This window comes from Sinohyriopsis cumingii, chromosome 4 (assembly GCF_028554795.1).
Source record: "Sinohyriopsis cumingii isolate HCF-2022 chromosome 4, ASM2855479v2, whole genome shotgun sequence".
In the NCBI taxonomy this organism is placed as follows: Eukaryota; Metazoa; Mollusca; class Bivalvia; order Unionida; family Unionidae; genus Sinohyriopsis; species Sinohyriopsis cumingii.
The window spans coordinates 140,138,183-140,162,385 of record NC_142964.1 but is presented as its reverse complement, the minus strand read 5'-3'; the positions used below and the strand labels follow the sequence as shown (position 1 = coordinate 140,162,385).

General features: G+C 33.6%; 1 protein-coding gene across 1 annotated transcript in view; it reads right to left on the bottom strand.

Moving 5' to 3' along the window:
• LOC149802203 (dynein axonemal heavy chain 3-like) overlaps positions 1-24,203 on the bottom strand; it is a 281,860-nt gene that overhangs the window by 130,233 nt on the left and 127,424 nt on the right. The window contains exons 34-37 of the mRNA XM_089956614.1: positions 12,364-12,602; positions 7,186-7,335; positions 6,096-6,312; positions 2,649-2,762 (exon numbers count right to left, since the gene is read on the bottom strand). Coding sequence (XP_089812740.1) covers positions 2,649-2,762; positions 6,096-6,312; positions 7,186-7,335; positions 12,364-12,602 — 720 coding nt within the window. The remainder of the gene's footprint in view (positions 1-2,648; positions 2,763-6,095; positions 6,313-7,185; positions 7,336-12,363; positions 12,603-24,203) is intronic.

Sequence of the window (24,203 nt, the reverse complement as noted above, 5' to 3'; positions counted from 1 at the left end):
ATCTAATCCACTTCTCTAGTTTGAACCCTGTGGGCAGACTCACATTCCTATATAGAATAAGATGGTGGAGTTGGCAAAAGGAAGAAATAAGTCCAAAACCTATCCCCATACCAAGAGGAAATTGTATGATGACCACTGAATACTGATTAGTGATCGGTACAGGATGACTGGTTACCTGTATATTTTGACTGGTATGATTTATATTCTTCTTAAACCATTACTTCATGTAAGCACTTTTGGACTCTTCTACCCCATTCTCATGGACAAGCTTAATGAATGCCTCCATCAAATTTGCATTCAATCATGTCTGGATGTCTGTGTACCAGGGCCCCGAGTGACTGAGTGGTCTAAAGCACTCACCATTGCGGATCACTGTCATCTCACCTCTGTCTGTGTGGGTTCGAGTCTCTGTTTCAGCCAATGTGGATATGTGAGAAAGCTTGCCAGTAGCTTCTTGTGGGTCACTGTTTCTTTCTGGGGTTTTCCCAGTTTCTTCCTCCACCATTAATACTGGCCACCATGTATAGCTTATCATGTGCTGAAAAATAGTGTTAAACCCTACAACAACAACAACAACAACATGTGCACCATCTGCCATTTTGAGCTGGTTTTCCTAGTAAGACCTTTGGGGAAAACATAGTCCGAGTTTCTTCTGACCCTTACCACCCCTTTTTTGAGTTTTGGACATTTATGTTGGGGTGTAGGGTCAGAGTCCATTGCCTATCGAAAAGTTGGAATTTGCAGACACCATTTGGTGTCAGAATAGGGTAGCCAGTTATTAGCCGGCCTAGCAAACTATAACAACCTTTCATTGAAATATACCTGCATGAAACTGACAGGAATGTGATTTATTTTCTCATAAATAGTGAATATAGCATTCATTATATCTTTAATCCGCTAGTAAGCAGCTACCATATGCCGACACCAAATGGTGTAGGCAAATTCCAACTCTTTGATAGGCAATGGACTTTGACCCTACACCCCAACAAAAATGTCCAAATATAAAAAATTGAGTGGCAAGGATCAGAGGAAATTCGGACTAGGGAAAACCCTCTATTGGAAACTATAGGCATTGAGGTAAATGACCATTATGTCACATCACATGTTTGCTGCTTAAAATATAGTTGTAATCTGCTATTTAAAAGTAACCTAACTCTCCGAAATGGAGAGCACATATTTTGATGAGCACTTTCATGAGTTTGGATGAAAATAATTACAACTACGAAGGCTTCACCAAGTCAGATATAAGCTCTGATGTCAATGTAAGCAATGGTAATTTTTTATAATTTATCAAATTTTAATGATTCAGTCATGTAGACATAGGCAATTAACTGGTAGATTTTTGATGCTGAGAAAGGACAGAAATAGTTGGTCCACAATTTGCTCAATTGACGGTATAAACATTTTCTCAAGAGTTTAAAGTATATCAAAATTCTTCTGTGAAAAATAATTATCCAGCTATAATGATCAGACTGTACTCTTAAACCTATATATAAATAACAGATGTGTACAAAAAGGTAAAATGGTTAATAATTATGTTGAACTTAACATATACATACTGCTATAAATATTACAGACAGGCCTATGTGCACTGTCATCTATGTAACAGGTGTTCAATTTATAGCACACTCAACTGCATGGCTTAGGCACATGTATATTGACAGCAAGAGACACTAAAAAGCAAAGGATTATGATGCAATTACATACCCATTTTCATGAATAAAAGTTAAAATGGGTTTCAAGATACTGAGAGTGTAAAACAAAGAACAAAAGCAAATGTAGTCTTTCAAATTTGCAAATTACATTGTAAATGGGCACTGTCAAGTTAATTTCCATTAGATGAATCCACATACCAATTTTCATAAATGCAGGTGAAAAAGAGTAGAAGACGTTGAGCATGAAATGAACGGATAGAAAATACAAGTCACTCATGCCAGAAACTTGGGTTAACTCATTAATGTGATTTACTTTTGGTATGGCCGAGTTAATTTCTTTGAGATGCATCCAAATATCAAATTGTGAAAGAAGGTCTAAGATGTTCAATAGAGAGAAAATGCAAAAGTCACATAAGCCTTAAATATAGGTCAAAATGACCTACTTTGATATGGTTGGGTTATTCTTAATTAGGTGCCTTCACAAACCTTTTTAGATGAGCCTAATGGAAATAAGGTCCAAGATAGAGTGTAATGATTGGACAGATGAAAATACAAAAGTCAATAATGCTTACATTACAATTAGGTCACAATGCCTTAATTTTATGGCATGGTTGAGTCACTCTGTCTGTGGAACAACCGCCTCCAAAATTTCTAAAGTGCTGTTGAAACTATGTCGAGGATATTGATGGTGGAACAAGCAATCAACCAAAAAAAACACAACAGTGTCATGTGGGCATAGCTTTGTTCTGCTGAGTCACTTTCTTGAAATGTATCCACATACCATTAAATGGAGTCTAAGAAACAGATGGCATATTAACTGTACAAAAACATTCATTCAATGTATGAACAAACAAAACATTAACAATGAAAACACTATCCCATTAAGTGATAAGTGTGATACAAAAATATAGGACATCACAATATCCTTCTTCACTATTTGGGTTAATACAGTTACTATTTAATCTAGAGTATGAAACACAAACAGGATAATACCTGAACCACCCTAGCAAAGTCTCTAAGGTTGAAAATGTAGTGTGATCTTGAAGGTGTGGGTAGGAAACTGGCGACAGCTTTCTGGTAGATTTCCAATGTAGCACTAACAATAATCTGAAAAATGTGATGAAAACAGATTATTAAAATGAGAACAGCTGATATTTTATTTACCCAATCAGTAAGTTCCCAGGAAACAGTATTCAGCTGATTGTAAACAATAATTCTGATAAATAAGTTTGGTCAATCAGTCATTTTCAACAGCAATAATATGGCTTTTATGACCATTTTTAAAAACATCTAAGGAATTAAGTAATATATCAAACCCTTCCTTCTCCAAAGCCTACAAAAGAGTGCTCTGACCAAAACCTGTCCACAATTTAACAAATTACTGTACAATCTTAGTGCAGAACTCAGTCACAAGTCCAAAATAAATACCAGAAAGATGAAGATGGTCTTGCACCTTGTGAAGATTTGTCACTTTTCTTAACCTTCAATCTTCAACACAATTCTATTTACATCAAAATAGTTTTATAACCACATGGCTTTCTGTACTGACAATATATTAATTTTTGGTTCACTACATGGTCTTCTCACTGACAATGTTAATTTTTGTTCACTACATGGTCTTCTCTACTGACAATGTTAATTTTTGTTCACTACATGGTCATCTAACTGACAAATATATTAGTTTGTGTCCACTACATGGTCTTCTCACTAACAAAATATTAGATTTTGTTCACTAAATTCTCACTGACAATATATTAATCTTTGTTCACTACATGGTCATCTAACTGACAATGTTAATTTTTGTTCACTACATGGTCTTCTCTACTGACAATGTTAATTTTTGTTCACTACATGGTCTTCTCACTGACAATATGTTAATTTTTGTTCACTACATGGTCTTCTCTACTGACAATGTTAATTTTTGTTCACTACATGGTCTTCTCACTAACAATATGTTAATTTTTGTTCACTACATGGTCTTCTCTACTGACAATGTTAATTTTTTTTCACTACATGGTCATCTAACTGACAAATATATTAGTTTTTGTTCACTACATGGTCTTCTCACTAACAATATATTAGATTTTGTTCACTAAATTCTCACTGACAATATATTAATTTTTGTTCACTACATGGTCTTCTCACTGACAATGTTAATTTTTGTTCACTACATGGTCATCTAACTGACAATATTAATTTTTGTTCACTACATGGTCTTCTCACTGACAATATTAATTTTTGTTTACTACATGGTAATCTAACTGACAATATTAATTTTTGTTCACTACATGGTCTTCTCACTGACAATATATTAATTTTTGTTCACTACATGGTCTTCTCTACTGACAATGTTAATTTTTGTTCACTACATGGTCATCTAACTGACAATGTATTAATTTTTGTTCACTACATGGTCTTCTCTACTGACAATGTTAATTTTTGTTCACTACATGGTCATCTAACTGACAATGTATTAATTTTTGTTCACTACATGGTCTTCTCACTGACAAAATATTAATTTTTGTTCACTACATGGTCTTTTCTACTGACAATGTTAATTTTTGTTCACTACATGGTCATCTAACTGACAAATATATTAGTTTGTGTTCACTACATGGTCTTCTCACTAACAATATATTAGATTTTGTTCACTAAATTCTCACTGACAATATATTAATTTTTGTTCACTACATGGTCATCTAACTGACAATGTATTAATTTTTGTTCACTACATGGTCTTCTCTACTGACAATGTTAATTTTTGTTCACTACATGGTCTTCTCACTGACAATATGTTAATTTTTGTTCACTACATGGTCTTCTCTACTGACAATGTTAATTTTTGTTCACTACATGGTCTTCTCACTGACAATATGTTAATTTTTGTTCACTACATGGTCTTCTCTACTGACAATGTTAATTTTTGTTCACTACATGGTCTTCTCTACTGACAATGTTAATTTTTGTTCACTACATGGTCATCTAACTGACAAATATATTAGTTTGTGTTCACTACATGGTCTTCTCACTAACAATATATTAGATTTTGTTCACTAAATTCTCACTGACAATATATTAATTTTTGTTCACTACATGGTCATCTAACTGACAATGTATTAATTTTTGTTCACTATATGGTCTTCTCACTGACAATATATTAATATTTGTTTACTACATGGTCTTCTCTACTGACAATATTAATTTTTGTTCACTACATGGTCTTCTCACTGGTCTTCTCTACTGACAATATTAATTTTTGTTCACTACATGGTCTTCTCACTGGTCTTCTCACTGACAATATATTAATTTTTGTTCACTACATGGTCTTCTCACTGGTCTTCTCACTGACAATATATTAATTTTTGTTCACTACATGGTCTTCTCACTGGTCTTCTCACTGACAATATATTAATTTTTGTTCACTACATGGTCTTCTCTACTGACAATATTAATTTTTGTTCACTACATGGTCTTCTCACTGACAATATATTATTTGTTGTTCACAACATGGTCCTCTCACTGACAATATATTAATTTTTGTTCACTACATTGTCCTTTCACTGATATTATATTAATTTTTTGTTTACTACATTGTCTTTAAATTGACAATATATTAATTGGTGTTCAATACATGGCCTTCTCTATTGACGATGTATTAATCGTTCCACATATAATACCCATAAAGGTATCCTATCATTTCAAACACTGTTTCACCTTTTAAAATCAGCTTTCAAAATACTTTCATTACTTAAACATTAAAATTACTTTACTTCTTTATCATCCAAAAATACACCATAAACCAATCCATTTCAAACAGAACACTGGACATGGACATTCCTAAAAACTGGCAAATCGTAACAAAGGTTCTCAACTTCTGAAACCATTCCAGTCATCTATCTAATTATTAGAGGCATATAACCATTCTGGTCATCTGTCTAATTATTAGAGGCATATAACCATTCTGGTCATCTGTCTAATTATTAGAGGCATATAACCATTCCGGTCATCTGTCTAATTATTAGAGGCATATAACCATTCCGGTCATCTAATTATTATATTTATTCAGTCATCTCCAAATTGACCTTTAGTAATAATTCCTTGACTGATCTCTTGCACACCAAATTTAGCATATGCTTTCCCCTCTCCTCCAGAAAGCATTAACGTAAGGATTTATTTTCACAGGATTCTTGCTTTGGAACAAATGTGTTCAAAGTCTATGCTGATTGCTGTTTTTCAAACCTCCTTAGAAAGACATAAATAATTTAAATTTCAAAATCTTAGATCTTTTGTTTAGAACTTTGAAAAGAAATAACTGACTCAATGCTGCTGAAAAGAACTGGCAAGACAAACCAATATGAAGCTGAAAATCAGTGTCTTTGCTGTCTGTATGTGTCCTCTGTGTGTGTGTGTGTACGCTAGAAAATACAGCACAAAGCTCACCCTAGAGTATTTCCTCTGAGCAGCCTCAAATATCGTGAAGTGCCAGTCCACCATTGGAGAAAAAATATTCTTCATAGTCTCTTCATCAAACGATTCAATGCTGATAATATTAAAATGCCGCAGGAAGCGCGGCGTGACATCATTCCTCCCACCTCCTGGAGGACCCATTGCACACACCATCATGATATCTTCTAGCTCTAGGATGCTGGTATCCTTTCTGTTTTCAGGGATAAAAATGCATTCATATATTTGTTTAAAAAAATGAAAAGATCAAACACTGCCATTATTTTTTATAGACTTTCAAAATGGAAATACCAACATGATTTCCTCCATGATAAGAACAGGGGGCCAGTTTAATCAAATTTGCCAAAAAAGGGAGAGAGGGCTTATTATGAGACTAAGGTATTTTAAGAAAATATTTTAAAACTGGTGGATAAAATTTATCATCATATGGCCTTATCACTGGAATAAATACGGTAATATAAAGTTTTATTTTTTATCCCATTCTTTTAATCATGAAATATTCATTCTAAAAAGACACATTATTTACATATTCAAAACTAATGAAAAGATAAACACACTGAAGATGGTAACTTAAGGAAAAATAAAACATACATCAAAATGAATAAGCTTACGGCAAAACAGTGTATTACTCAAAATAGCATAGGCTAAAGTTGGGTACCTATCCAGAATGTCTCATTAAATTCAGTGCAAATCTGGAATCATAGTTTAATTTGATTAAAATAAAATCCTTACGCTATGTTGATTTACAATGTAACATAATGAAACAATGGTGTAAAGGACATGTCTGAATAACCCCAGCACTACCAAGTGATTTTAAAAAGATTTTCCAATCAATAAAAATCCACATTTCATACACCATTTGGTTTGTCTGTCGACTTTACTTTTGATACTTTTTATGTTTTCCACAAACTGGATGAAATAGCTTCACTGAAGGAGCTTGACAGAAATTTATTTGCTAATGAAAGGTCATTCAGACATACCCATTAATCTGACTGTTTTAGATCATTAGGGCAAAGGTCAGCCCAGCATATCAGATTGGTTCTCTAAAGGTTTCTCTCTGGTTTACCTGTCAAACCAGTATCCTTGATCAATCCACTGTCTGAGTACTTCAATAGGAGGCTGGGCTCCATATTTCTCCTTGGCCGGCATATTGAGGTCATCTACAAACACAATTGTCTTCTTTCCTACTGGTGGTCCATAGATCCCCTTCTTCCTCCTGTGACACGCAATCATTAGTATGTGTGAGTTAAATGTTAAGTGGATGCTTGAAATATTTATCCATGTAGGGAACACATCTAAATTCTATTTCTACACAGTCAAGTAGGTATACGGTACCTTCCAGTTTTCTAAAGAAACATATTTGACCAATTTCTAACTATCAGGCTCCATTATTCTGAGCAAGCAAAAAAATTTCAATTTCAGTGATATGTACTATATGTAGACGGCAACAGCACACACAAATTCATGTACAAATCAGCCATTTTCACAAGTCTCTGTGGGTAATTTTCTGCAAGTCACTATGGGTAATTTTCTGCAAGTCATTGTGGATAATTTCCTGCAAGTCATTGCGGATAAAACTGGTAAAATGTCATAATGTAACTTGTCTTCCCTTTTATCATTGGAAATTCGCGCAAATGACCTGACATCTGTCATGATCCATAATACCTTGCAGAAAATTACCTCAATGTCTTGTAGAGACTGCACCAGTATTTACCAGAATTTTCATTGTGGAGGCTATCATCTCATATAAGTCACATTTTTAACTGAAATTGGAATTCATTTACTTGCTCAAAATGCCTAAACTCTCACGCTGTCATCATTTTAATTTGGTGAATTGGACTGTTAGAAAACTGGTTGAAACTGCTTGTAGTTGATCAGTGTTTCCACTTTCCCTAAATTTCTCAAAAAGTTCCTGGTCCTCCAAAACGTTTACTGCTCCTACTGGTTTGCTTTTCATAGGCATGGAATGTTTTGAAATGGCCACAAGTCAGAAAAGAAACAAATTGGCACAGAAAAGAAAGCTGACACGAGGTAAGCTTGCTCCAGATACAGAATCAATACAAATATGGTATTGCTCACCCTCCCTATTGTCTGTACCCTATACTTATTTTAAAGATGAAAAATATTAACAATATAAAAAAATGCACTGTCATTTCATTCATCAATATAAAATTTCTAACCTGACTGTCACTGGAGGGTTCATAACACTTAAAATCTGTACTTTTTTTCAAAAATTTTACATTACTAACATGTTGCCATACTTGCATGGGCAAGTCCAGTTTATTCAGACAACAGATGTAGTTTGCTGTTTTTGATAACATCAGAATAATTCTGTACATTTCCTTAACTTTGGGAGTTGCATCCCTTAGAACACACATAACAAGAATTCAACTTTTTATTTTGTTAAATTCTTATTTTAAACATTAAAACTTAGCATTGCAAATACTGATGTGAACAACAATTTTTCCAAAAAATTACCTCTGGACACTGGAAAAGCTATTATACAATCAGACTGCTTCCAATTGGTCCGAAATGGGAACAACACTGTAAGAGGCCACGTGGTGACAATCAGGACAGTAATTATAAATAACAATCAGGACAGCAATTATAAATGACAATCAGGACAGTAGTTATAAATGACAATCAGGACAGTAATTATAAGTGACAATTAGGGCAGTAATTATAAGTGCCAATCAGGACAGTAATTATAAATGACAATCAGGACAGCAATTATAAATGACAATCAGGACAGTAATTATAAGTGACAATCAGGACAGTAATTATAAATGACAATCAGGACAGTAATTATAAGTGACAATCAGGACAGTAATTATAAGTGACAATCAGGACAGTAATTATAAATGACAATCAGGATAGTAGTTATAAATGACAATCAGGACAGTAATTATAAATGACAATCAGGACAGTATTTATAAAAGACAATAAGGACAGTAGTTATAAATGACAATCAGGACAGTAATTATAAATAACAATCAGGACAGTAATTATAAATAACAATCAGGACAGTAATTATAAGTGACAATCAGGACAGTAATTATAAGTGACAATCAGGACAGTAATTATAAATGACAATAAGGACAGTAGTTATAAATGACAATCAGGACAGTAATTATAAATAACAATCAGGACAGTAATTATAAGTGACAATCAGGACAGTAATTATAAGTGACAATCAGGACAGTAATTATAAATGACAATCAGGACAGTAATTATAAGTGACAATCAGGACAGTAATTATAAATGACAATCAGGACAGTAATTATAAATGACAATAAGGACAGTAGTTATAAATGACAATCAGGACAGTAATTATAAATAACAATCAGGACAGTAATTATAAGTGACAATCAGGACAGTAATTATAAGTGACAATCAAGACAGCAATTATAAATGACAATCAGGATAGTAATTATAAATGACAGTCAGGACAGTAATTATAAATGACAATCAGGACAGTAATTATAAGTGACAATCAGGACAGTAATTATAAGTGACAATCAGGACAGTAATTATAAGTGACAATCAGGACAGTAAGTATAAATGACAATCAGGACAGTAATTACAAATTGTTGAATGAAATTACTAAGTCTTGTACATTGATTCTTTTATATCTTCAATGGTGATCATGATATATATCAACAATTTCTGAGAAGCCAGTAGTGACCTTAAAATGTTTCCTTATCTCTACTGAAAACAAAGAATTTCTGTTTAATTATATATTTAGGTAAAGCTGGAAAACATTAATATGCATGAAATTTTGCTATTCTGTCTATGCCAATTTGTTTAACACTGATAATGAAAATTAAACCATACTTCAATATTGATATCAGAAAGTTCTGAAATTTGTAGCTTTTAACTTACCTTTCTCCAATGTCTGATGCCTTAAATAGTGTTTAATTTTATGAACACCTCTCTTGCATTAATTTATATAATGAACATTGTTCACATGTGTCTTGCATCACATAGTTATAAGAACTGACAGCCTTCACAGATGAACATCTTTATAATAAAGATTTTAACCAATCTTAGTTTACCTGGTATGGTTTGCATATTTATTTATTTTATTTCTGCATTCAAACTTTAATTCTGTGACCTATAGAAACTGCCAGTCTAGTTCAGTAAAAGATGCTTCAAAACAATGTTTAGTCACTTGAGTTTAGTTTACAATCAACACTAATCCATACTTAATTTCTCTCATGCTTACAGTCAACAATAATCCATAGAAAATATTATTTCATGCTTACAATCACCGCTATTCCATGCCAGATTTCTCTCATGCTTACAATCACCACTATTCCATGTCAGATATCCCTCAAGCTTACAATCACCACTATTCCATGCCAGATATCCCTCAAGCTTACAATCAACACTATTTCATGCCAGATTTCTCCCATGCTTACAATCACCACTATTCCATGCCAGATATCCCTCAAGCTTACAATCAACACTATTTCTTGCCAGATTTCTCCCATGCTTACAATCACCACTATTCCATGCCAGATTCCTCTCATACTTACAAACACAAGTATGAGTACAAGGGGAAATAAAATCTCTAGTTAACCAAGTTTCTTTATTATATTCAAACATCTAAATGCAAAACTCTTGATTATCATAATAGAGTTAATGAGGTGCTTAGACAAATGATGACACTGAATCATTAAAAGAACCAGGTCATGGTAAATTCAGTCCATGACAAAGGGAGGAAACACAATATCAAATAGAAACAGGTACCTGTAAATTCAGTCAATGACAATAGGCAACACTGTATATCAAATAGAAGCAGATCATGGTAAGTTCAATCAATGACAAGACTGGACACCGAATACCAAATAGGAACAGATCATGGCAAATTCAGTCCATGACAAGAGGGAACACTGAATACCAAACAGAAACAGATCATGGTAAATTCAGTCCATGACAAGAGGGGACACTGAATACCAAATAGAAACAAATCATGGCAAATTCAGTCCATGACAAGAGGGGACACCGAATACCAAATAGAAATAGATCATGGAAAATTCAGTCCATGACAAGAGAGGACACCAAAATACCAAATAAAAACAGGTCATGGTAAGTTCAGTCAATAATAATTGGCAACACTGAATACCAAGTAGAGACAGATCACTGTAAATTCAATGACAATTGGCAACAATGAATATCAAGTAGAAACAGATCATGGTAAATTCAGTCAACACTGAATATCAAGTAGAAACAGATCATGGTAAATTCAGTCAACACTGAATATCAAGTAGAAACAGATCATGGTAATTTCATTAACAATTGGCAACACTGAATATCAAGTAGAAACAGATCAAGGTAAATTCAGTCAACACACTGAATATCAAGTAGAAACATATGGTAAATTCAGTCAACACTGAATATCAAGTAGAAACAGATCATGGTAAATTCAATGACAATTGGCAACACTGAATATCAAGTAGAAACAGATCATGGTAAATTCAGTCAACACTGAATATCAAGTAGAAACAGATCATGGTAAATTCAGTCAACACTGAACACCAAGTAGAAACAGATCATGGTAAATTCAATGACAATTGGCATAATCAGAGGATTCAGGTGGAAAATAAAGCTAATATTTTAAATTTGCTTGTTGTAGTTTGGAGATTGTTTTTAGACATTTTCCTTTTCAATGGCACTTCCTCAACACTCTCATAAATGTAATTTGCAGTCATATTTTAATTATGAAGTGTTTATAATGTGGAGATGGAAACTAAGAAACAGACAAAAAAAGGAAGAATTTTTTTTTCCTAAGTGGGAAAGAAATGAGTTCCAGGGGTGATTTTGAACAGTTATGCCATTTATATTGCACTCCAGCAATATAAATTTTTCTCACACTAATAAATTGTAATATACTATTATTAAATATATAATAAACAATTTTATTATGAGCTTTCTTGCAGTAAAACTGAATCAGAGATTCTAAGATAGTATTTAGTCCAATTAATTTCATTGGGGGGTACACTTTTGCACTGAATTTTTCAAAACATATTTCAGCAAATGCAAAAGGCTCACCATAAACAGATTTTCTTTTGTGAATCTAAATAAACTTTAAAGTAAATCATTATTAAGTTCTTAATGTATTCATATATATAACCATACACACCAGTTTTTACTTATACATTTGAACATCTAGAAAAAGCATTCAAAAATTTACACAAAAAAATCATGAAATATTATTCTGAATTGATTAAAGATATCAAACCTATCTAGCTTAGAGAAGATAATATCTTGTGTCTGATTGGCTGATGTCTGTGCAGAGAAGTTCACATTGTTAATAATATATTTGTCTTTGGGCAGCTGTAGCAGAAAGCTGTTGGTGATAGCACTCTTGCCAGTCCCTGTTGGTCCAACGAATAACACAGGTGTCTCCTTCAACAGCAACCTCTCAAGGAAGTACTTCTGGCGCTCCGTCTCACTCGTATTGATTATCAAATTGTTTATCTGAAAATAGTACAGGTATGGTCAAAATATGTCTCTGCAGGTACTGTATTTACTTATAACAAGGAACCAAAATGTGAAATGTGAGCATAGACCAAGATCGGCCATCACATAATGTGCTAGCCAATCAGGCCCTGTCTACAGTGTTCATTCTACTTGTGACTTCAAACACTGCATAGACAATATTGATGGCAACATGTTGAAAATAAGAGAGTACTGACTGGTTTATAGTAACTGTTCAACATTGATACTAATCATAGATATTTTCTAAATTATTTTGCTGACTATCTCACTTTCACATATTGAGTAATGGTTAATTTTTTTGTATTGTATAAAGTTGAACAGTTTACGAGCATGTTTTATTGTCTGCGATGCTATTAGCACTAAAACTGTAACAAACGATGGAGAGCTGTACAGACTGGAAGATATTATTGATTTGTTTTTACCATTTTCTGGATGATTTTATCCCAAAAAGTAAATAAATGAAGAAAAAAAAAACACAAAACCCCACGAACTATAATCTTTTTTATTTGATTATGGAAAATCATAACAGAATGCTTGGTTGTTTTATGTGTCTAACTATTTTTGATTATGTGATAACACCACTAGAAAACACTAATCTGTCAATGTACTTTGCTCTAGAACACCTGGGTAAAAGCTTTCCACAAGTGAGTAATTACAGTATCCTACCACCATAACTTCCTGAAACTGACAAGAATTGCAAAAGAAACTGAAAACTAACCATACTGTATCACAATATATGATATTAATGTTTCTCCATTGTTCTATGAACTAAACGAAAATTATAAATATAATGTATGGAAAAAATGAAATTAAAACTATCATGGAATATGTTGCTGGTATGCAGAGAAATGACATTGTTAAAGACTGCATAATTTTCTCTCTATTTGGCTTCAGTTATCATGGGTGATGGAACAGAAAAAAGATATGATGACCAAAAATCTTTCCTAGTCATGAGAATTATTATGAAATGTGTCCATGATTGTTACAAAGTGTCTACGACTTTTCATGTGAAATGCATCAGGATCAGTGTAGATTGTCTACAATTTTTTTACATGACATGCATCATGATTGGTATAGTCTCAGTGCCTATGACTTTTCATATGACATGCATCATGAATGATATAGTCTCAGTCTCTCTGACTTTTCACATGACATGCATCATGATTGTTACAGTCTCAGTTTCTGTGACTTTTCACATGACATGCATCATGATTGGTAGTCTCAGCATCTATGACTTTTCACATGACATGCATAATGAATGATATAGTCTCAGTGTCTCTGACTTTTCAGATGACATGCATCATGATCAGTATAGAGTATCTATGACTTTCCACATGACATGCATCATGATTGGCATAGTGTCTATAACTTTTTCATGACATGCATCATGTTCAGTATAGTGTCTAGGACTTTTAACATGACATGCATCATGTTCAGTATAGTGTCTATGACTTTTCACATGACATGCATCATGTTCAGTATAGTGTATATGAATTTTCATACGACATGCATCATGTTCAGTACAGTGTATATGACTTTTCACATGACATGCATCATGTTCAGTATAGTGTCTGACTTTTCACATGACATGCATCATGTTCAGTATAGTGTCTATTACTTTTCACATGACATGCATCATGTTCAGTATAGAGTGTCTATCATTTTTCACATGACATGCATCATGTTCAGTATAGTGTCTATGACTTTTCACATGACATGCATCATGTTCAGTATAGTGTATATGACTTTTCATATGACATGCATCATGTTCAGTATAGTGTATATGACTTTTCATATGACATGCATCATGTTCAGTATAGAGTGTCTATGACTTTTCACATGACATGCATCATGTTCAGTACAGTGTCTATGACTTTTCACATGACATGCATCATGTTCAGTATAGTGTCTATGACTTTTCACATGACATGCATCATGTTCAGTACAGTGTCTATGACTTTTCACATGACATGCATCATGTTCAGGATAGAGTGTCTATCATTTTTCACATGACATGCATCTTGTTCAGTATAGTGTCTAGGACTTTTCACATGACATGCATCATGTTCAGTACAGTGTCTATGACTTTTCACATGACATGCATCATGTTCAATATAGTGTCTATCATTTTTCACATGACATGCATCATGTTCAGTACAGTGTCTATGACTTTTCACATGACATGCATCATGTTCAGTATAGTGTCTATGACTTTTCACATGACATGCATCATGTTCAGTACAGTGTCTATGACTTTTCACATGACATGCATCATGTTCAGGATAGAGTGTCTATCATTTTTCACATGACATGCATCTTGTTCAGTATAGTGTCTAGGACTTTTCACATGACATGCATCATGTTCAGTACAGTGTCTATGACTTTTCACATGACATGCATCATGTTCAATATAGTGTCTATCATTTTTCACATGACATGCATCATGTTCAGTACAGTGTCTATGACTTTTCACATGACATGCATCATGTTCAGTAAAGTGTCTATGACTTTTCACATGACATGCATCATGTTCAGTATAGTGTCTATGACTTTTCACATGACATGCATCATGTTCAGTATAGTGTCTATGACTTTTCACATGACATGCATCATGTTCAGTATAGTGTCTATGACTTTTCACATGACATGCATCATGTTCAGGATAGAGTGTCTATCATTTTTCACATGACATGCATCATGTTCATGCAAGTAATCTGCTTTCATGCACATTCCAAGTTGTTTATGAACACCATATACTTACTTGCCTTATCCATTGTGAATGAATTGTGCAGGTCTGAAGGTAAATTAAATATAAATGCATACTTTCCACTAGGATAATTACTTGCCTTATCCATTGTGAATGCTTTATGCAGGTCTGAAGGTCAATTAACATAAATGCATGCTTTCCACTAGAATAATTAATTGCCTTATCCATTGTGAATGCTTTATGCAGGTCTGAAGGTAAATTAACATGAATTCATACTTTCCATTAGGGTAATTACTTGCTTTATCCACTGTGGATGCATTGTGCAGGTCTGAAGGTAAATTAACATGAATGCATACTTTCCACTAGGATAATTACTTGACTTATCCACTGTGGATGTATTGTGCAGATGTGAAGGTAAATTAACATGAATACATACTTTCCATTAGGATAATTACTTGCCTTATCCGTTGTGAATGATTTTTGCAGGCTTGAAGCTAAATTAACATCAAAGCATATTTTCCACTAGGATAATTACTTGCCTTATCTATTGTGAGTGATTTATGCAGGTCTGAATGTAAATTAACACGAAAGCATACTTTCCGTTGGGATACTAACTGTGATCATGTGAAGCAAACAAGCAATGATACCAATGTGTAGAACACATTTACTCCAATAACATTCAGAAAATATTGAGCAGACTTTAAAAACCCTGGTTGTAAATGGTAACATTATATACCTTTTACTTATGTTTACCTACATTTACCTGTGCATAAGACACACCCAAATGGGAACTGCATATACCATGATCTGCTGCAGAAAGTGCTAGCAGATCTTGTTTGTTCCATTTTTGATCCAAGGGAACAGTGTAGATTCTGACCTTCAGATGCATTATGGAACAAATGATCTCTACTGGTCATAGTGGATGCATCACATTAAACACAGGTAGAACTGGTAGTAGTCCCTTAACTTAAAGAACACCAACTTCCTTTTTATTCCAATTTATAGAGTATTTACAGTGGAGTTTTCAAGTGTGTCAATTTAAATGGCATTCTGTCAATTCAACTCTTAAACTATGTCCTTAATAGTTTCCAGAATCTCATTTTTGTTAAAAACCCAATAAAAACATAAAATAAGTCATATTTAAGGCGCTAACTGAAACTACTATGAAATTATCATTGTTTCATAGTCTTACCATCATACGGAGCTCTTGATCTTTCTAGAGGAAACAGTCAAAAGAAAAAAACACACAAGTTAGTACATCACACACATGATTAGATCAAAGATTAAAATCAAACCCTTGAGTCAAAATGCTAATGCAAGGTACTATCATGCCAAAGTGTCTCTAAATTTCCCCTCAAACTGGATTTTACATTATAGTGCTTATGCAACTTTTGAAAGTATCAATAATTTTGTTATAAACTTCTGGCAAAAGATGCAGCAGCATTTGTTAGTTTTGCAAATAAATATTTTGGAAACATTTCATTCTTGAAAAAGAGTTAACAAATTCATTCAAAATTTTCTCAGAAATAAAAGAAGACTCTCATCAGTAGAATTTAAAATATTATAACTGTTATTTTAATCACTGATGCTTCACTTAATGTTATATGACAAAAAAATCATTGCAATCAACAAAGCAACAAGAAAAATGTTAAACAAATTCAGTTTGAGGACAAAATTTCGAGATATTTAGAGCAGCTTGGAGCTAATATTCTCATATTAGTATTATACAATCCAGGAGTGGGGGTGGGAGGTTGTGGAGAGAATGCTGACCTTCACTCAATGTCTGATTATTATGCAAAGAATTAATTAAGGTAGTCATGCACAGTGAAAAAGCTGATATACCTTAACGAGTAATATCCAAACTGTATATTATGATAGATATTACACCTGTTCCTGGCCTTAATTGAACTGAGGCCAATATAATCAAGGTAGGATAATCAATCATTTTAAGGGACATAACTCAGATTATGCTTCAGGTTAAATCCAAATGCTTTCTAATATATTATTTGCTGCTGTAAAAGCTTTTCAGAATTATTGGACTTTAATTGGGGGCTACTGACCATTAATTTGTTAAAAAGATGTAGCTTAGACTGAGATCTGTTGTTACACAAAGTTGGCAATGGCAACCATTCATGGCCAAAACATGGAAATGTTTTAAGACCTCTGGTTTGATTATGCATACTCAAAAGAACCAATCAGAAGATACTATTAAATCACATTATCTATGTATTGTGTGAAAACTGAGCACTCACAAAACATTTCAACATAATGGCTGCAATGGCTAGCCATAGTTGGCAGTTTAGGGTTTACATTGTTTGCATGAAATCCTAACTATAATTAACTGCTTTTTTCCTAGACCTGCCTGGGGGTAGGGGGCTATGTAATTGCAGATCTGAGTCTAGGCTTTTGTTTCAGAAGGCTGTCCATTATACATGGCCAAATACAGAATATGTAAAAATGTACATAGATTTTCTTTGAGAATCAAGCCTTATATTGCATGAGCATTTTGACTTTACAAAAATGTCAGTTTTTCAGACACAGACTTTACCAAAAATTCAGCTTGTTTAGACACAGACTTTACAAAGTGTCAGCTTGTTTAGACACAGACTTTGCAGCTGGTTTAGACACAGATCTAACTAGATTTGATATATCAGCCTGGAATATTGGATATATGACTGGAATTCATCTTTGTTATTTACTATACAGCATAACATTGTTGTGTGTCCAGTGTTATAAAAATGAATTTTTATGGCAACAAAGAATCAGTCTACCAAATCATCAGCAATGTGACTTAGAGACATTAATGGCAACATAGAATCCATCAACGAAATCATCAGCAATAAAACAGATATGAATTGGAGACATTTATAGCAACAGAGAATCAGCCCACCAAATCATCTGTGATAGAATGGATGTGACATAGAGACATTACTGGCAACAGAGAGTCAGTCCACAAAATCATCAGTGATAGAATGGATGTGACTCAGAGACATTACTGGCAACAGAGAGTCAGTCCACCAAATCATCAGTGATAGAATGGATGTGGCTTAGAGACATTACTGGCAACAGAGAATCAGTCCACCAAATCATCAGTGATAGAATGGATGTGACTTAGAGACATTACTGGCAACAGAGAATCAGTCCACCAAATCATCAGTGATAGAATGGATGTGACTTTGAGACATTACTGGCAAAAGATAATCAAGGAAGTTAAACTCTTGGACAAAAAGAAAGATTTATATTTGTAAAAACACCGCACACCAAATAAGTCCAATTCAAACAAATGTTAAACCATTGAAACATTTCTATTATAGCAGCATGTCATGAAATTATAGCAAAATCATCTGCTTTTGCTAAAAAAACATGCATATTCATCTAAACCTATGGCTATAATGGTCTGAATATCCAATATGAATAAATTTATAATTTTGGATTGACTGTTAGTGGAAACAAATTTTAAGACTCAAAGTTGCATGATCTTCAGTCAGCAGACAACACAATGAAATGTCAATTATCCATTTTTTACTGATCACATGGGCAAATGGAATGCTATTTAATTAACTGTGCATTACAAGTGATCCAAAACACTAATCATCCAACAAAAATCATGTCTCCACATGGGTTTGGATAACCAACATTTTATTGTAAGATCAAATTTTTCCAGGCTGATATGTCCGAAGCATGGATGAAATGTTAATTTGCAATTTGTGTTGAAAGTGCAAATAATGCTAAGATCACTTAGCAATTAGTTATAATTTAAACTTATAAATTAATTCATATAGCTGTTAGGTATGCAGTGCTACTTAAGAACAAAACAAAATAGCCATGATTAGACAACTTCATTAACATATAAACTCATTTATAAGACAAGTCCAACTGCAAACTGCACAGACCAAGATCTGCCATCACATAATACACTGACAGATCTGGGTTGGTGCAGATTGTTAGAAGAAATCAGTAGAACAAACAATATAGACCCTAATCTGCAGGCACATTATGCTATAGCAGATCAGGATCTTTGTTGTTTGCAGTTTGAGTATGTAGTAGTAGCATGTCAACTTTAGCTATAAAACTCCTTGATTTTTCAAGGAAATATAAAGCAACTTAAAAATTCTAACAATAAAAAAGTGACAGTAATGACATTGATTCTGCACATACTGTGTTATAACTGACCAAATCTGAATCTTGAAAATGTCAAAACACCAGTCGATACTTTCAAGACAATTCAACCTAATGCCTGACATTTGGAAATCTACCAAAGAAATAAACATCTCTGATGGAAAAAAATTAAACTTGATTTTCCATATTTTCTTTTTTTTTCTTTACTTTTCTAATCATCTTCTTGTATATTGATCTATTTTAACATTAAATTACAATACTTATTTCAGATAATTGTTTCATATAAAAGGAATCAGAGAAGGTAAGGTGATTGTTCTGGGTCTATTCTAGAATGCATGACTGTGGGATTCATATTAATTTCTCAACAAGAAGACTGTGACTATACTATCCAAAAAGAACTTCCTGCAATTCAAGATAAGCCAATTTCTTTTCTTTTTTTTGTTCAGTGTTAAAACCATTTATGATATTCCTGAGTGACAAGATTTCAAATTAGCCGCTGGGGTGGCCATAATGAATATGAAGTCAGCACAGTTTTTATTTAGGACAAACCAGACAGCATTAGAAAATGCAGGGTGAAAACCTCATGCCAATATTGCCATCCATTCAAGAGGAGTAGTGATAATGACAATTTCAAGAAGGCTGTCTTGGCAGCCATATTCAATATAAGATTGCCACCATTTGCATTTTGGAAATCATTTTATGTAAACCCTTTTTTGGGATGTTAGAACAGCAATATTTTTCATTTAAGATCAACTAAATCTCATGGATGCCATCTCTGAAAATCTCATGCTGATATGACTATTCATTCAAGAGAAGTAGTGATAACATTTTCAAGACATCCAATGTGGTGGCGATATTGGATGTCTGAGTAGCAGAAGATTTATTTAGAATCAACCAGATATTAATAATTAAATGTCGATATGGCTTTTCTTTAAATATAGCAAGAACATGAGTTTCAAGATGGCTGTCATGATGACAATACTGGATGTCAGAGTGGCAACATTTGCAACTAGACATTAATAATTAAATATCGATATGGCTTTCCTTTCTATATAGCAAGAACACGAGTTTCAAGATGGCTGTCGTGATGACAATACTGGATGTCAGAGTGACAACATTTGCACTTAGAACCAACTAAACATCATCGTAAGTTTTTTGGTGAAAATCTTATATTAATATGACCATCCATTCAGGAGAACGAGTCATAAAGATGGCGATATTGGATGTTCGGGCAACACCATTTGCATAAAAGGATCAACTAGATTGTGGGATAAATGTTTGTGTAAAGTTTTGTGGCAATCCGTTAAGTAATTTAGGAAACATGAATGATCAGATGATGGGAGACAGACAGCAGAACATCTGACATGCTGGTCCGCTTCCGGTACAGCTAAACATTCCAGTGAAAAATAAACCAAATTTGCATAACTTGTACATCACATTTTCAACTTTTATTTCATTAGTAAATCCAACCTGCACTCAGAAAAGCCCAGTTTTTTAAGTAAAGTCCTTTTTACAGATGGGGTGGGGGTGGATTTCACAACTGATGTTACAGTTGCAGAATATTCCACCTTGTTTGTTGGAATGATATGCAGTATTTCTCCAATGATAACTCCATGCTTGATAATAAGCCCAAAGCCATTTCCCTGCTTTGAAACCATTTTGAGACATTTTTATTTACATTTTGATTTAAGAAAGCCTTCTCTAATTTAAAGCATATTCCCCCCCCCCCCCCCTTGGAGAAACACTGTAAATTAACATCTACCAGGCATCAATAGTTCGGAATGTCCTTATATATAAAAATGGTTCATATTCACTATTGGCATGTTTATAAATAAACAGAAAAATGAAAGAAAAAAGACTGTATTATGTTAAAAGAACAAAATAAATTGAAAAGAATGCATTGGAAATGCATGTAAGAGAGAGTGTGACTTATTAACATGCAAATGAAAAGGAAAAAGGGAATGAAGGTAAATAATGATACACTTTCTCATGCATGATAATAGGATCTCAGAACCAAAAGCTTTTTTACTACAGGTTTTTACTAATGTATACAATGTATAATGACCCTACACCTTCCTGCATGCATAGATAAATACGGCATCATCAGTGCCATGCACTCTAGAATATGTGCATGATAAAAGAACATGCAAGACAATATGAATTAAACTTTGAAACATTTCTCTATCTGGTTGATTAACTTCCTACCTGACATGACATCTATGTAAACAGCAAAGCATATACTATGGGTATACTGTCCATGAAAACTTTCTTTTTTGTAGAACAACCTAAATCTTACTCCCTACCTTATTATCTCAATTAATTATTTTTTAGTTTATACTTGAGACTTAATCAGCTCCGGACCAGACCGCTTCTTAAATGGAAAATATTTAAATGGAAAATAAGCATAATCTTTTTTGAAATATTGGAGCACTCAAGTTTAAAATTTTTAAAAATAAAATAATGTATTTAGGGGTCCAAACAATCTAAAACTGCTTGGAGGATTATACCATATGTACTCGCTTAAAAGTCGTCAAACTGCAAACAACAGATCCAGTTCTGCTGCAGCATAATGCACATGCAGATCAGGGTCTACGTTGTTTGTTGTATTGATTGCTCCTGACAAACAGCATAGACCCAGATCTCCCAGTGCATTATGCGATGACAGATCTGGGTCTGTGCAGTTGGTGTTGGTCATGTCTTAGAAGCAAGATCATATGGCAAGCTGGTGTGCATTTTCTTGCACCACTCTAAGCTGAGTATCTACCCTCAAGTAAGAAAAGTACGGGGAAAAAGTACCTTGTCACTAATTGTTCAAACAATAATAGCTGAATACGTATCTACAATTTAATTTAAAAAATTACGCTTTATCTGTAAGAATTTTCTTTATAATTACACAAAGAAATGGGTTTATAAGTGAGTGATTTTTTTTCAATACAACACAATTAATGAGATCATAGTACCATCAATACTCACTTATAAATTGAATCCAACTGCAAACTGCACAGGCCCAGATCTGCAGTCACATACTGTGCTGGCAGATCTGAATCTGTGAAGTTTGCTAGGATTAATCATTAGAACAATAATTACTGACCATGATCTGCAGGCATATTATGCTATGGCAGATCAGGATCTTTTGTTGTTTGAAATCTGACTCAACTTAGTAGTGAGCATATGTGCTACAGGTTTTCTGCAATAGAATGCTACATGTCCTATTTACGACAGGTCATAACAATCCCTCTACTGTTACAGTGTCAACATTAATCAGAAATTCAGTTGTATGCATAAAATCATTATATTCCTGGAATTTCAAAGAAATTTGTGAAATTTGCAATAAAAAAGGAAAACTATAAAATAAAAGTGAAGTAATACAAAGGAGTATGCATAGAATGCAGGGACATTTATGGGGATGAAGCAGCTGAGAGATAAATGATTAACTACAATATTTGCATACAACTGGCCAGGTGAAATTTTTATTACTAAAGAGTAATATAAAAAGGTATATAGAATCTAGGAATTGTGGTGTTAACATATTAACACAAGTCCATTTCATGTACATCCATTTACTTGTAGTCTTTCTAATCAGACAAAAACACTGTTTTAAAGGACATCTACTGCCTATACTGTTTTATAGTTGAAATCTGCCACATTTAGAAAAGATTTTTTGAAAAAAAAATTAACACGAAATAAAAGCAGCCTTTTTATGTGTTCTATTTCCCTTTTACTGAAACCATCTGGAACCAGTCTACTGGGGACAGAAAATGTTATAGAAAATGACCATTCCCATGATGTATGGCTAAGTATTCTGATAAAGAAGGCTAGCATGTGTACACAACAAGCTATTAATTGATTACTTTGTTATCATAATCAGATTAGAAAGGCTAATGTGTGTGTGTGTGTGATTAGGACTTTTAATGTAGCTTTATAAATTTTTCAGTCACATTGCTAAGGTGTCTGCAGTGTGGCAGTTTATAGTGATGTCTAGCACTGGGTTCGAACCCACAACCTCCCGTTTCCAAGGCGGAAACTCTAATCACTCGGCCATCGGCTAACATGTGTACGCAACAAGCTATTAACTGGTTACTTTATTACTGTAACCTGGAATTTTTAGGCCAAATGTGAGATCTGTTTTTAAGTGTTGTAAGTAGCAAAAGGATCAATGGTGGTCCAAATGGCTTTCGGGTCTTTGAAAATAAAATTGGTAAACATTGGGTAGACACGAATTAAAAAAGACCCACCAAGAGACACATGTTTCTATCAGTAAAATGGGGAATCAAAGTTGGTCTGGAGTTGATCAAAAGGTTTTTAGAGGAATATTTAAGTCCAGTTTGTATATTTTTGGGGTTCATGCTAAATAAAATCCTGTCCCAAGCCTGATGTCCAACTCAAGGTGAACTTGGAGAAGTATGGAAGAGCAGCCTAGCAGCCTTAAAAACCCAGCCCCAGGAAAACTTAAGTTTGAACTTCCTTGCAGGCTGAGCATGGTTGTTTTGTCATTATCACATTCTTTGCAAAATACAAACTGATTCAAGGGAAAACTGTTGAGAGCTTTTGATGCGTGAAACTTTGTAATAAAAATGATGGTAATCAAGAGTCACCAGTCAGTGATACTGTGAAGGAAAATAAATACTTGTGGACTTTTATAAAAAAATGTTTCAGTGAACTATGAGATGCACAAGTCTTCCCTTTTTCATTTAATTTACAACACAATTACTTGTATTAATTTATTACAATTGTAATATTTTCCATCAGAAACT